The following is a 15,886-nucleotide window of genomic DNA, read 5'->3' on the forward strand; positions in this document are numbered from 1 at the left end:
CCCCCTTACCTGCTTCAGGCTTCCCGTGAATCAAATGTTCGCGGGAAGCAGGGGAGGGGGCTGAGTTGGGGCGGGGACTTTGGGGAAGGGGCGGAGTTGGGGCGGGGGTGTGGGCGGGGTGGGGCCAGGGCCCCGTGGAGTGTCCTCCCTTTGGTGGCTCAAAATATGGTAACCCTATGATAAGGATAGAAGTTTCCAGTCAGTTATCAGTTTAAAGGAACTCTACACAGATATCTACACAGATATCTGTAGAAGTTCTTATATGCCCATACACTTGCCAGGCACTCCTTTTCAAACTGTGCATATTCTTTTTCTGCTTTGTAAGTGTACGAGAGCAGAATGCACCACCAAGGCCAGCTACTGGCACCAGCACAGACCACTGAGAGTTTGTTTACATCGTAGAACATTAAAAGTAGAGCAGTTGAGAACACTTCTTTTTCCTTTTTGAAGGAAGTCTTCTGATTTTGTACCCACAGCCAGGATATATTGGACCATAATAGTTTATCAGAGGTTCTCTCACTGTAGAAAGATCTTGCATGTATCAGCCAAGATAATTTACCATGCCCAGTATGTATCTCAGTTCTGGTACATTCAATTCTCTAGCTGCTTTTACTTTCTCAAGGGAAGGACTAATTCCATCTTTGGTCACTTTCTGTCCCAAAAATTCAATTTGGTATAGGCAGAAAACACACTTCTCTTTATTTAGCTTGAGTACAGACTCACTGATTAAGCTCAGAACTTTGAGGGTTTTACGTTCTCCCAATGATGACCTGTACACTTTTAAAATTTCATCCCTGTACAACAACCTCATTATGTTCTTAAGCAGCTCTGCCATCTTTCTTTGGAAAATTTCAGGAGCGCTGGTAATCCCAAAAGGTAATATTTGAAAGCAAAATCTCCCAAACAGCATAATGAATTGTAGCGGGGTGGTTACCCGCTCCGGCCCTGACAGGGTTAAGGCCAGCCCTGGGAGAGGCCTGGGGCTGTAAGGAAAAGCCCAGGCTGCTTAGGAAAGCAGGCACAGCTGAGGCCATGCCCCAAACAGAGCACAGCAGGTCCTTATAAAAGGCTGCTAGTGTGGCGCTAGAGTAGCTCTTTTTGGTCTTGGAGGGAGCAGGGCCTGGCTGTTGGTAGCAAAGGTACTGGGAGTGAAGCAGGGCTGGGGAAAGGCCAGAGAAGCAGGGGAGCTCCAGGCTGGTGACTCCCCAGGCTGCAGGGCCTGGTCCTAGGCCCACCCCTGAGGTACTGGGTGGTAGAGGAAGACAGCAGGTCCTACCCTCTTGCCTGTGGTGACTGGCTCTTATACTGCAGTCTGCTCCAGGGAGCAGGGGCTCATTGCTGACTGGCAGTAGTCACCAGCTGAGGCAAGGTGGGATTCGGGGGTGGGGGTTTCCCAGGGAGGGGAGACCCTGAGAGAAAGGGGTTACTGTCAGGGGGCAGCACCCCAGATAATGGGGCACTGGGTCTGGGAGGGACACGGGGGTCAAACGGCAGGGGACACTGGCCTGCAGAAGGTGCTGCAGAGGTTGCTCCAGAGGCTGGACGAGCTAATTCCCAGAAGCGACCAGCAGGAGGCACCGCAGGGGTGAGTCCCACACTTACATGAATGTAGTCAGTTTTGCACTCTCTTTGGCTAAAGGAATTTGCCAGAAACCACTTGAGGCATCTAGCTTGGAGAATACAGTAGCTTCTGCCACTTTAGGGAGGAATTCTTCTAGTATTGGGAGGATATATTTTTTCTATCACTACTGCTTCATTAAGTCTTTTATGATCCACACAGATTTGTATATTCCTATTTTAATTCCTAATAGTACCATCAGTGTGTACCAATGCAGTGGGCTCAGATATTTTCTCAATTATATCATTCTTTTCCATTCTCTTTAACCAGTTTCTACTTTATGAAGTAATGGGATAGAAATTCTGCAGGGCACAAGTATGGTATATGGTTCAGCACTGTCTCAAGATTATTTCTACTGGATCTCCTTTTTAAAAGTTCAATATCACCAAATATTCCACCAATTTCTTCCACCTTTCTCACTAGACCCATCATGGCAACCATACTAAGACAATGGAGATTGTCAGCCTCCAATCCTCCAATCACATACACATTAAAATTAAAGCTTTTGTCTTTGTCTATTGTTTCTGAGGAAAATTGTCTAATGCAGTTCAAATACCGCTGAGGCTATTTAGGCCAGCATCTGCTCGTTTCAGCTCCATAACTGTAAGTCCCTTCTGATATAACTGTTACATCTGCATCCGAATCTTTTTGAAAATGAAGAATCTTCCCACGAATATTCAGTTTCACCCTCCAGGAAGGCTCTGTGTCATTACACGTGATTCATCCAAGACAAAATGGCTCTTGATTCACAAGGTATGTCTACACAGTACAGTGAGTCTCAAAGCCTGGGTTGACAGACTCGTACTACAGCAGTAAAAACAGCTGTGCAGAAGTTCTGGCTCAGGCTAAAGCTTGGGCTCCGAAGCCCAGCCTCCTTCTAAGCTTCAACCCAAGCCCAAACATCTACACGGGCAGTTCTCAAACCTTGGCTCAGGACCCCAAAGTGGATCGTGACCCAATTTTAATGGGGTCGCCAGGGCCTGCATTAGAGTTGCTGGGACCCGGGGCTGAAGCCAGAGCTCTACCCCCACCCAGGGCTGAAGGGTTTGGGCTCTGCTCCTCCCTCCTCTTCGCCCCCCCTCCCCCGGGTCATGTAGTAACTTTGTTGTCAGAAGGGGGTCGCGATGCAATGAAGTTTAAGAACCCCTGATCTACCCAGCTATTTTTAGTCCCATAGCATAGGCCCTGCAAACCCAAGTCTGTCAACCTGGGCTCTGAGATTCACTGAAGCTCGCTGTGTAGTTGTACCCTGAGCAGTCACTTCCCATACTGCCTTTATGTGGCAGACAGTGGCAAAATGTCCAATTTTTGTGAATTTACAGCATTTGGCTGCTTTAGCAGAGCACTCACCTCTTGGACTGTGATCTTTTCCACATCTTGTGCATCTAGTCTGAAAAGTTAGATTTTGCCTGGGGCTTACCCCACATTTCTTTGAGAACTTATTACAATTGCTTTTTGCAACTGTATTAATCTCCTATAGTGATTCTGTTTGTAAGTCACTTCCTCTAGGTTACTTTCTGGTGGACACTGGTCTCTATTTTGAATTTTAATCATTTCCAGATGTCTCTCTTCACTTTCAGTTTCTCTGGAAGTCCCTTATCTAAAATGCCAATCGCTACTGATTCTAATGTGCTCTTCCCTTTTTGTCTTCAAAGTCACAGTTTTCTGCCATGCCATACAAGCCTCTCATAAAAGAATCCAGACTCCTCACATTTTTGGACATGCTGGTAGAAACATGCTCACTCATAAACCACATTACGGTGAGATATAAAAAGCTCATAAACTTAGCCAGCAGCACAGCATAATTGTTCTTGTGGGTCTCCTCTCCAAAGGCAAAGGATTTAAAGATATGTTCAGCTCTCCTGCCCATGGCCATAGACTACAAAACTACACTGCACCTCCCCACTCTTCTCTGATGTGGAAACATGCAAATTACTCCTTCCAATCAGGCCAGTCTAATGGTCTGTTGAAGCTGAAGCTCTCTGGTGAATGGAACTTTGGCAGTTTGACAAAATTCTGCACTGTCTATTGTTTGTCTTCTGACACCGTGTCAGGGTAGTCACGCAGAGGCAAAATGGACATTAGCAACAATAACTTTACTGTAAAAAAAGAATGTAGATTGTCTTCAGCACTCTTTACACCACATCACTAAACGTTGTAATGCAGTTTAAACTTTCCATCACAACATGTAAGTAGATAACTCAGAAAAATAAAGGGCAGTATCAATGTAAAATTTGATACATGAGTATTTTATTGAAAATGTGTCAATGCCCATAACATTTCAATTGGCCTGCAGTCTTTTCTCAAAGCAACCGTAATTCAGTAAAAACATTGTAAGTACAAGTAAACATTTTTATGTAATGACCAGCTTTCAAATTGTATTTCTGTGGTGGAATAATAAACAGGTAAATGAGGTTGTATAATTGACTTTAGTTTTATCTTCACACTAAGCAGAAAAGTGCCAGAACATGGATCGCTGACACTTTCTGCTTGAGCTTTTATTAGCAGAAAAGCTGCTGTTAGATATATCCTGGGAGCCCGGAGAGAGGCTATAGGCAGTGGTGGGCTTTTTCATCTCAAGATGTCACAGGACCCACTACTTTCATTCCCTTCCAGCCTCTCCTCTCTCATCCAGGCCTATGTTTGGAATTCAGCGGATCAGGACTACTTGCTGCTACTTCTGCTTATCTGATGCAATGGGTACAAATAACCTGGGCAATAAATACTGGGCATTTAGCTACAATCATTAGTAGTCCCCCAGCAGCTCCTATACTTACCTTGATTCTTTAATACAAGATAAAAGTGTTTATTCCTAGGACTTTCAAGGTGGTCAATGGGGTTTTCACATTCTGCTACCCATCAACTAGTGACATACATTTGGGACTCTGAGCGTTGGTTTTACTAAATAAGATATAATCTTCACTGGAAAGTTTCCATTCTTTGCTTTTTATTTCCCCCCCACACCCCCTTTCAGTTGAACAGTTATATGCCCCAGTGAAAAAAGAGACAGGAAAAATTAAACAAAGAAAAAAATGAACCAGAGGATTATTATTCTGATCCTCCGGCTGCTACTGGAACAGAAACTGAAACAGTTTTGCAAATAAACAGTGGTTAAGGCTTTGCAGGCAAAGCTAAATGTTTATGCATATAAATTTTTGAAGTTAATACTACCCAATGCAAACACTTGTTCTTACGTTTTACAAAACAAACTCGACAGCACTAAACTCCCTTTTTTCCTTGAGAAACATTTTTATTAATATAAGAAAAAAGTTGGTATAGAAAAGCACAGAAAGAAACCCCATATCACAATATTTGCAAGGCTGATCCATGTATTCATGCTTACTATGCCTGGACAGAAAAAGAGTCTGGGGGAGGGAGGATATTTAGTTTGACATTGCTATGAGCTGTTTATTGTTTTAGCTTTTGTATGTGGACTTAGAAACTATCAGATAAATGCATTTTATATGCTGAATAATAAATAAATTTGAGAATTCTATATATTACTGAACAACCTACAATGGCTGAAATTGTTTTGGAGGGAAAATTTTTAACTTTCTTTGGAAATGTATAAAACGTTCATATTTCGGGGGCTTGTTAAAAATCTGGATCACAAGCCACCTGCATGCACACTCATTTTAATGTTTTTTCAAGAATTTTTCTGTGAATGTTTTCTTTAAATCAGTAAATGAAAAATAAATATTTAGATCAGAAACTTCATCTGGTTCTGCACTTTGTGCACCTCATCTCAGAAGATAAAGATCTGAATTTCTGAAAAAAATAACTGACAAAGTGATGGAGAAGCGCCTGTTCCCCTTCCCCGTGTTATTATATGGTGCCCGTCGCTTTAGGATCTGAGCATCTGTCTTGAAGTAATGAGTGTATTTGTCTCCCCCGGTAGGGAAGTGCTATTAGTCCCTTGTACATGGGAAACTGAGGCAAAGGGTATATTAAATGACCTGCCCAAGATCACACGGGAAATCTTGGGCGGAGGGGGAAGCAGTTCCCCTCTGGGCAGGCAGCCGGGCCCCTGCGCAGTACCTGCCACCAGCCCTTCCTTCCACACGCGGTAGCCTCGAGCAGGGCTCGTCCATCTCTCCCTTGCAGGCTGGTACCTGGGAGGGGTGGAGGCATCGCTGCATCTGTCTGTCTCGAGAGGCCTCCACTTCCCATTCCGCCAGCTTCTCGGGGTTTCAGCGGAGGAGGGGGCTGGTCACGGCCCGCCTGGGCACACTCCCCTTGGGAGCTCAGCGTGCGCACAGCACCTGTGCCCGGCGGGCGCCGCCTCCCCTGCCCGTGCCCGGCAATGGCGCCCTTTGTTGTCCCTGTGCGGCGGCCGCCCCTTGCCGCATCCCATCCCGGCGTCCGCCAGGGCTTCCCGCGCACCGGCCCGACTCAGCCGCCTCCCCCTGCAGTAGAGGCCGAGCAGGCCGGAGAGCGCGGCGCTTTGTCCCTGGTACCCAGGCAGCCGCCCCAGGTTCCCGCAGCCGGGAGCAGCAGGGCTGTCCATCCCCCGGCAGCCAGGTGCAGCCCGCGACCGGCCCCCGCCGCACGCCCAGCCCCAGGACCCCGCCGCACGCCTAGCCCCAGGACCCCGCCGCACCGCGCGCCCTGGACCCCGCCGCACCGCGCGCCCAGCCCCGGGCCCCGCCTGCTCACCTGCCCTGCACATCCTGACACTCCTGGCCGCTGGTCATCGTGCCCGGGCCCGGGGAGCAGCGGGCGCGAACGGCTCGCGCAGGCTGGCGCGGCTGCAGCTGCAGGCACCGCGCGGCTGCACGCCTCAGCGCGGGAGGGGAGGGGGGATGGGAAAAAAACAACGGAAGCCTCCGGTGGGGAAGCGGTCGGGTCCCGTAACCGGGGAACGCGCATCCCACGCCGGGCTGCTGCTCCCGCGGCAGGGACCAGGTGTCTCCCGTCCGCAGCGCCGCGGGAGAAGGAAGAACTGCTGCAGTCGGAGACTGGCCAGGGCCAGAGACGGGGGAATCCCCGGAAAGGAGATGGCAGCACCAGCAATGCAGAGACCTGGCAGGATGGAGCCGAGTGTCACAGCTACTGGAGCTCCATCACCCCTGTGCTTTGCATGGCAGGGAGCACTCCCGGCATGGCTGGCGAGCACCTCCAGGGCTAGGACTCAGGAAATCTGGGTTCTGGTCCTGACACTGCCTGCTCGGAGACCTTGGGCAAGTCGTCTCTTTGCTTCAGTTTTCCTATCTGTGGACAGGGCATAATGAGCCCAGCCTCCTTTGTATAAAGCACATTGACATCTACTGATGAAAAGCCTTATATAAGAATTAGGGGGTGTTGTATTATGGGTACTTATATGGCCCCATTACTGTAGTACAGGGTGGGCAAACTTTTGGGCCCAAGGACCGCATCTGGGTGGGGAAATTGTTTGCAGGGCCATGAATGTAGGGCTCGGGTAGGGGATTGGGGTGTGGGAGGGAGTGTGGGGTGCAGGAAGGGGCTCAGGGCAAGGAGTTGGGTTGTAGGAGGGGGTACAGCAAGGGGCTCAGGGCAGGGGGTTGGGGTGCAGGAGGGGCACTGGGTGTGGCAGGGGGCTCAGAACGGGGTTGGGGTGCAGCAGGGGTCTCAAGGCAGAGGGTTAGGAAGCTCAGGGTAAAGGGTTGGGGTGCAGGAGAGATTCGGAGATCCGGCCTGGCACCACTTACCTCGAGTGGCTCCGGGGTGGCAGCGGTGTACAGCGGGGCTAGGGCAGGCTCCCTGCCTGCCCTGGCCCCACACCGCTCCCAGAAGTGGCCAGCATGTGCATGTCTGGCAGTGGGTCCTGGGGGTAGGGTGGGGCATGTGGCTCCCATTGACTTTACTAAGGGCTAGATCGTAGCCTGGCCTACATGCCCATGCAGAAGGGTAAAACTTCCCCTTAAGATTCTGAGCAGCATTCTCCAAGCTTGAGTCCAGGCATGTAGGGGAAGCTGGTATTGTCCACCTATTATTCTCCCATTCCACACAAGTGGGCAGAGAGAGGTGGAAGTGTATGGAGCACTACTATGAACTATTTTGAAAACACTAGTATATGTTCAATAAACTACATACTGTTTTCATATTTGCTTTGTTTTCATAGGGCTACCATAAAGATTTGACAGCTCAACACATGACCTAACTTATCTTTCTTTAAAAGGCCATGTCATTCTCAGTATTTTCAACCCCATTCATTCAAAAGTTATGAAGAAGGCACCCGAAAAGCAGTTCCACAGGAATTGCTTTCCTCCCGCCCTCCCCCCACCCCGATACAGAAATCTTTTTTTGAAATTAAAACTATGCTAGTAAGCCATACTGAAACCAATCAAGCACCTCTGGATTTACATTGATGTAACTAACTTCTGCCTTAAAGTATCCCTCTATCTCTTGCATGCAGAGAGCCAAAATTCTGCTCTCAGTTACATCAATAGAAATGTTGGGTGTTCCAAGATTACATGATTGATAGGACCAAAAGGAGGTAAAAATTCCCATTGACTTCAGGTCCCTAGTAATAATTTATTATATGTAGAAGCAGAAAACCTTCTGCCAAAAGGGAAGCGTAAAAACAGAGACCACCACACATGTTGGTAACTTATGCAGCTTCTGCATCTGTGTGTATTATAAGAAAGATCCTCCCTCCCCCCCAAAAAATCAAATAAACAAACAAAAACCCCTGCATTAAAAGAAAATTAAGGTTGCAAAGTCAATCACTCAAAAGATAGGAAATGCCAGAATTAAGATTGCCCCAGGCATAGTTCACCCCCATCATGTGTCTGTAGTATGATACAGTCTTTAATTACATGATCCCAGGCTATTTTTTCCACAACACCCCTACTGGTGCATGGGGCAGCCTTAATTCTGGTTTTCCTAAGTTTAAAGTGTTTGATTTTTCAACCTTAATGTTCTTTTAAGAGAAAATTTTAAATGTAATTTTCTGGGGTTTTTTTAAACTTAAAAAATAATAATGTTATCATGATGATATGGGAGATTGTGAGTGACTCCATCTTGTATCCCTAGCCTCCATTTTGAATAAACAAGAGTCACTCCAACATTAGATGGAAGCTACAGGTCACATTGCATTAAAAAACATAGAATTGGCAGGAAAACCAAAGCGGCAGGGAAAGTAAACAACGATTAGCAGATCATACAACTATGAGGTAAATAACAGTCACTGGCTAAAAATAGAACTGGCAGTTATGATGTCATGTCTAAAAATAGAATTGAAAAATGATATGAAGGTTGGTGGCTTCTATGGTGGCGGTGCAGTCGTGACAGACTCTAGCCAGAAAAACAGATTCATCCGACCGCAGCCGGTACGCCTCACCTAACAGGGTGAGATTTTACTTACTTGCTGTAATTGTAGCCGGGGATCATCTATTTAGGTCCTATTGTAGTTTTCAATAAATTGTTAAAATGACCTGGTCTTTCTCAAACCTTACTGTATTGCTCTGGGGGAACAGCAGTTTATAACAATTTCAAATTATATTGACACCCCCACCCTGGATCATCAATAGTGTTAGGCTCTTAAGATTCACAGCATGGTCCTCAACCACTTGAGCTAACAGAGTACTGTATCTGATAGGAGTAGAAGGCTGTAATCGTCATCCCAAATGGTTAAAGTTTGGCAAAACAACTGAAAACAGGGTCTTAAAAGAGAAAGTGTTGAGCAAACTTGATTATCAGCATCACTCCCTGTGCCCCCTATAATTCTTCTGAATACTAGGCTTAAACAAAATAGATATGAATCTTATTACAAAGAGACATTATGATTTGTAATACAATTTTATCTGAATTAAAACATACTGTACTGATTTTTTTTTTTGCTTGTATGAGAAACATGTTGCTCCAGGGGAGTAATGCATGCACGGGCAAGTGTACTTTATACTTGAGTTACATGTATACAGTTCCTTGAGTTCTGAGTTTAACCCTGTATGATGATGGAGAACATAAATGAAAGGCTTGGTGTTCTCCCACTCCTCAGGGAAATGTAATATCGACTTTCATTGGAGAGATGGCTACACTCCAGCAGAAGTCTAATTTTTGTCCGTATCAACCTATATTATTGGATGTCATTCTCTGCTGCTGAATAGTCTAATTCTCATGTTGTCAGGGTAATTTGTTCCTTTTTTCCCCAGGTATGGTATTTGTACAGCTTGGTACACAGAGATTACTACAAGTTAATATTTGAATTACATATACTGATACTGAGATCCTATTTCCCTTTTTCCCCATGGCAATAAAGCACAGGCTTGCATGCCAAGAGGCAGAACTGCTGTTAAACAGATTGGCATAATTAATAATAAAGTATTCAAACTCATCTCTTTAGGGTGACACTGGCCCTTTAAAAGGGAGCAAAACCAAGATCCTCTGACTGGACAGCTGACCACACTGGAGCTTTAAAAGAGGGCACCTGGACTTAAAGAGAGACCTACCTACCCACCCCGCTACTGAGGAGGAGGCCTCAGAGCCAGTCAGAAAAAGTGCAGAGAAAATGGACATGAGGCTCTTGCTGCCTGGAAATAGAGACCCCCCAAAGCACTAGGACTGTAATAGTATCCTGAGACAGGAGGCAGCAGGAACCTGAGAACTAAAGGAGGAATAAATCCTGGGAGCTGTAGCCCAGGAGGGTTGAGGAACTGTGTGTTGATTTTAGGGTGGCGAGATGTTCCGATTTTATAGTTTTTTTCTTATATGGGCTCCTATTACCCCTCACCCCGTCCCGATTTTTCACATTTGCTGCCTGGTCACCCTAGTTGACGGGTGGCTCCAGGTACCAGCGCACCAAGCGCGTGCCTGGGGCGGCAAGCCGTGGGGGGTGGCCTGCCGGTCGCTGTGGGGGCGGCAGTCAGGGAGCCTTTGGCGGCATGCCTGCGGGAGGTCCGCTGGTCCTGCGGCAATTTGGCAGCAGGTACGCCGAAGCCGCGGGACTGGCGGACCTCCCGCAGGCATGCCGCCAAATCCGCATTACCAGCTGGACCTCCCACAGGCGCGCCGCCAAAAGCCGCCTGACTGCCGTGCTTAGGGCGGCAAAATACATATAGCCACCCCTGCTAATTGATTTGACCTAAGTCTGGACAATAAACTGCATAAAAGAGACTATGGACATAACAGTGGGTTATCGGTGAAGAAGCCCTACCTTGTTAAATTATTAGCTGAATTCTGGCCTGAGGGAGAGAATGCAGGACAGGGCCGGATTAAGGCATGGACTAACTAAAATACAGTTTAGGGCCTTGCAATATGGAGGCCTCCAAAAAAGAAAAAATTGACTCCATTTCAAATGTTATCAAAATTGGTTGATAAAGGAGAATGGGAAAAAGAAGATTCTCTCTAAATATAGACATTTTCATTCAAATATGACAAAAATATACACATCTGGCTACAAAAATACCCTTACTCTATCCTTACCCTTCACTAATTGTTTATTATTGACAGGTGGGAGGCCAGGGTTGAGAAAAAAAACAGATAATTGCACTTGTAAAATTAGTATTTCTACAAGCAAGTCTGCTATCAGTCTCCTAAGGCAATGTTTTGTTGGACAGCTGCTACTGGTAAAATTCTAACCGTGCCTTCATAACTTATTTAAATAAATAAATAAATCTCACTGCCCATAAAATAGGGGAAAATGTGAGGATGGAGATGGCAGTGTCATGAAGCAATCCTGCCAAGCTCATACTCATATTGGGACTCATCCTAGGAGTGACGTCATGTATAGCGTCCCCCTTCGCTGGTAATAGCCAGAAGGCCGCCATCTTTTGTTTACAGTCCAGCACACTCAGTCGTATAGTGCCTTCGCTCCTGTTTTTCTTCATTTTCTTAAGTATTAGTGTGTTTTCTTCTTTTGATCTGTACATACGTACAATTGTGTATTTTAGTGTGCATGCCACTTTTTGCTTCATGCACTATCCATGCTTCACATGATTGAGTTTGCAGGTCATCATCTTATGGACTTGGGTCGAGTGATCTTGAGGAAGATAAATTTGTGTTGGCTTCCCTCCATCAGTTTCGGGAACCTTCACAGTAAATATCAGAGAGTGCTGACAAAAGTATAAATATAGGGTTTTGAGAGAAGTGAAGGAAGATATACATATATATCAAAATATTCTGAGTACTTGGTGAGTAAGTTATTTCTAACTATGTGCATATGTGATTTATAGATTATTAAAGCCTATAACTCAGATTAATTAGTAGTCTGGGGTGGGAGAGGGAATCAGAGGATAGAGAAACGAATGCAAAGAGAGATGTTTGCATAGCATTTTTTCCAGCATTTTCTATTTGCCCTAAGCAATCTGTGCATCGAAAGTGACAAACTGCAGCTTATCATTTGAGGGCATCATCAATGACTTTGCTCTCCAAAAGTCATGAAAGAAAATGTTTTAAATTTCAGTGTTAAAATTAATGTGATATGCAAACAGATACTGTAGAAGCAGGATTTTATAACTGTACTCTGAGAATTAATGTATGATTTGATTTCAACCTGCCAGCCACCCTTTTTGAATAGCAGAAAGGAATGACAGACCAGAACAATCTTTATGACTGATTATGGTCACCCTTTTGTTTTAGGATAAGTTATAATGTCTACTATGGTTTCCTATATGTATTAGAAATTAGGCACTCTAGTTAAATATACATTTCTTTGTTTTACGGTTTAGAAAGTAAGAGACAGGATCTTGTATTGTATCTATGTTAAGGAGATTAGAGAAACGTTGAAGGCCTGGGCCCCAATGTAAATTGTTTTGATTATAAGATTTAGGAAGGCCTAATTTACAATGCCTTTTCTTGCTCAACATAAAAACTGCTGTATACCTTTAACTGTAAAAGACTGTTTGTGTGAATGAGGAATGTATGCATCAGGAAAAGATAAGGTGTGAAGGCCATTGTTATAGCCAAATGGTCAAGGAAGGAGTGAAGAGACTTAACTGACACCATCAATGCGCATCCATAATGAAGGAAGGGCAGATTGATGACCCTGAGGTGAAGGCTGGCACACCTAAGGACAATTGATTAAATCTAAACCAGGACAGGATGACCATCTCAGAGGTGTACTGGAATGTTTACACCAATTAAAAAGTAACTGGTCAGAAACTGACCCAGCAAAATCCATAGACTTCAACAGAGAAAAAAGACTATAAGAACAGGATGCTTTGCATGGGGTTTGGGTTCGTCTTGCCACACTCCAGGAGCATCGGATCGTGACCGACAGAGCCCAGCTCCCCTCTGCGACCAATCTGGCTGGCCACTAGATTGATCCAGTCTGGACTGGTAACTATAAACATCAACTGGCAGGACTCTGTGTATGTATGTGTATGACTAAAAAGCATATGGTAACTGCTGTATTCTCAATACATGCAGTGTTTTTTGCCTTCTTCTCTATAAAAGATCCCGTATGCTTTGTATAGCGTAACAATACTGCAGGTTGTACTGCTTCCATTAAGTAAACTGGTCTGTGTAACTGTAACTGCTTTTGTGTTGCTGTAGATATAAAGTTTTCATATCTACTAATTAAGAAATCATAGATGAAAATATGTTAATTTGAAACTATTTTATAATGCAAACAGGCATATTGCAAGACATGTTTTAGTTAGATTATTATTCTATTTTTACAACTTCGTCTTTGTATATATGCCAATATAAAGCGTTCATGTTTATATACTCAATGTCCTTTCTGTGAAAATAATAAAAAAAATTTTATGGCTTGGGCCTCTTACACTTGACATAGCTTAAGGCCTCAGAATGTCATAATCCGGCCCTGATGCAGGAGCATGTGGTATGGAGGACAGGAATGAGCCATAAGAGTGTAGGATTAATTCAGCTAGTGATAGTTAGTGTGGGGTAGGGAAGGGAGTAGTGAGTGAATAATTGGTGGAGAGAGCAGAGGGATTTAGAGAAATGGAAGCAAGAGACAGGAACGTGGTGAAATAAATAAAATAGTGAGAGAGAGAGACAAAGATGAGAAAGAATGAAAGAATGTAAGCGAAGAAAGGGAACAAGGATGGTGGAGAGAGGGGAAAGGGAAAGCAGACATTTAACAAAACCAAGGTTGAAAAGTGGAAACAGGAGGGAAGACAGACAAGACTGAAGGAAAGAGAAGCTAAAGAGAAGGAAATACATAGTGTCACAGATCTAGTTGATCTCTGCCTGTTGAACACTCACCAGAATGCTATGAGGAAACCCACCACACTGGGCCCCCTTAAGCTTCCATAGTCTGACCAGATCCAGGCACTGCTGGTGCCTTGGAGTCTCTAGGAACACTATTGTGGTGAAGATCCTCTGTCTAGCACCTCCTCTTGGGAGTTGAGACTCTGCAGTCCCACTGCCTACTCCCTGGGACCCGTGGTGATCCCTCAGAATCCCTCTTGGCTTAAACACCCCCTCTCCCAGAACTCCAGCTGCACGGGCATTCTGGGTTTACAGTTTACCTCTTCAGAGGTACATGATAATGTAAGCCAACACACACACAGATTTGGCACCTGATTTTAAAATACCATTGCTCTTCCGTTAACAGCATAAGAGATAATCAGATCTAGACAAAATAAACACACTTGTACACATTTCTCTGCCTCTGATTCCTCACCACTCTGAAAAGTTCTCTGAGGTTGGGCAGAGCTGTCCAGGATCTGCCCCTCCAGTTTATGACTTCCCTTCAGAAACATGGAGCTCTAGGTCAGCTAGCTTTCTCTGACCTTGTCTGGTTTGCAGTTAAACAGGAAAGCCTGCAAAAGCCTGCCAATCTCTTCCCCTCTCCTGCCCAAAGCTGCTTATTCCTGTCTCAGTGAGTCTCTTGAGTTTATATGTTCCCCTACAAACACAGGCTTTCTTTTTTCATCCTCCACTGACCACTCCCTGCATACACGTAGGAGAAGTAGTTTCTCCCAACTCCACCAAACCTCCAATGTCTCAATCAGCATTTGCCGTACAGTCATTAAGGTTAATGATTCTCCACTGTTCCTCATCTGGTAGGTACGTGCTTCAGCCCATGTCAGTATCTGGTGGGTTCCTCATTCATATGAAGGCATTCACTGATATAGCAATTATATAACAACTTCATCACATCAACCAGAATTCATAAGCTGTACAGAGAGACTTTCCAAACTGTCACAACTTACTCCTGAGATGGTACCATTGAAGTCAGTGGGATTACTTGCAAAGCAAGATGCTACACAACATGAGCAAGAGTATCAGCATTTATCCCTTAAACGCTATTTTCATATTAGTTTACTAATTAATGTAAAAAAGTCAGAATTAATAATAATGAAAGGAAATATTAATTCACCTCATTGGGAAAAACAGTGTTGCCACATTAACAGATGTTTCAGATAGGGAAAAACATTTACAAATAGCTTAAACAAAGAGACAGGAGTGGAGTTTCACAAGTTCTTTGTGATTTATTGGACTGAGCTCAATAAGTAAGCAGCAGAGGAAAGAACTGAATAGTATAAATGAGGATGTTATAGCTGACAAGATCAATTATCTCTATTCTTTAGCCAGCAAAGCTCTGGTAATGCATTCAAATAAAACCTTGCCAAGGTGCTATAAATGCATTCATAGATTCTAAGACCGGAAGGGACTACTGTGATCACCTAGTCCGACCTCCAGTATAGCACATTCCATAGCACTTTCCCAAAATAATTCCTCCAGCAGATCTTTTAGAAAAACATCCAATCTAGATTTTAAAATTGTAAGTGATGGAGAATCCACCACGATTCCAGTGCTTATCTACTCTCACCATTAAAAATGTCTGCCTTATTTCCAAGCTGAATTTGTCTAGTTTCAGATTCCAGTCATTAGTTTGTGTTATAGTCTCTGCTAGACTGAAGAGCCCATTATTAAATATTTGTTCCCCATGTCTGTACTTATACACTGTAATCAAGTCACCCCTTAATCTTTGCTTTGTTAAGCTCAATAGATTGAGATCCTTCAGTCTATCACTATAAGGCATGTTTTCTAATCCTTTAATATCATTCTCGTAGCTCTTCTCAGAACCCTTCTTGAATTGTGGACATCAGAACTGGACACAGTATTCCAGCAGGGGTCACACCAGTGTCAAATACAGAGATAAAATAATCTCTGTACTCCTACCAACATTCTCCTGTTTATGCATCCCAGGATCACATTAGCTCTTTTGGCCACAGTATCACACTGGGACCTAATGTTCAGCTGATTATCCACTACAAACCCCAAAGCTTTTTCAGGAAGTCACCGCTTCCCAGGATAAAGTCTCCCATCCTGTAAGTATGGCCTATGTTCAATGTTCCCAGATGTATACATTTACATTGAGATGTATTAAAACGC

At 44.6% G+C, this 15,886-nt stretch overlaps 1 protein-coding gene across 4 annotated transcripts in view; it reads right to left on the reverse strand.

Moving 5' to 3' along the window:
* Positions 1-6,567, reverse strand: part of LOC117882848 (NACHT, LRR and PYD domains-containing protein 1b allele 5-like) — a 40,640-nt gene extending 34,073 nt beyond the window's left edge. For 2 of the 4 annotated variants that reach the window (XM_034781697.1, XM_034781696.1), the window contains exon 1: positions 6,275-6,561. In XM_034781697.1, coding sequence (XP_034637588.1) covers positions 6,275-6,312 — 38 coding nt within the window. In that variant the 5' untranslated portion in view covers positions 6,313-6,561. Of the gene's footprint in view, positions 1-6,274 lie in introns of all 4 variants that reach the window. The other 2 variants (XM_034781698.1, XM_034781699.1) reach the window with 2 other exon arrangements.
* Positions 6,568-15,886: the final 9,319 nt, after the last annotated feature.

Source organism: Trachemys scripta, chromosome 9 (genome assembly GCF_013100865.1).
Source record: "Trachemys scripta elegans isolate TJP31775 chromosome 9, CAS_Tse_1.0, whole genome shotgun sequence".
Classification (NCBI taxonomy): domain Eukaryota; kingdom Metazoa; phylum Chordata; order Testudines; family Emydidae; genus Trachemys; species Trachemys scripta.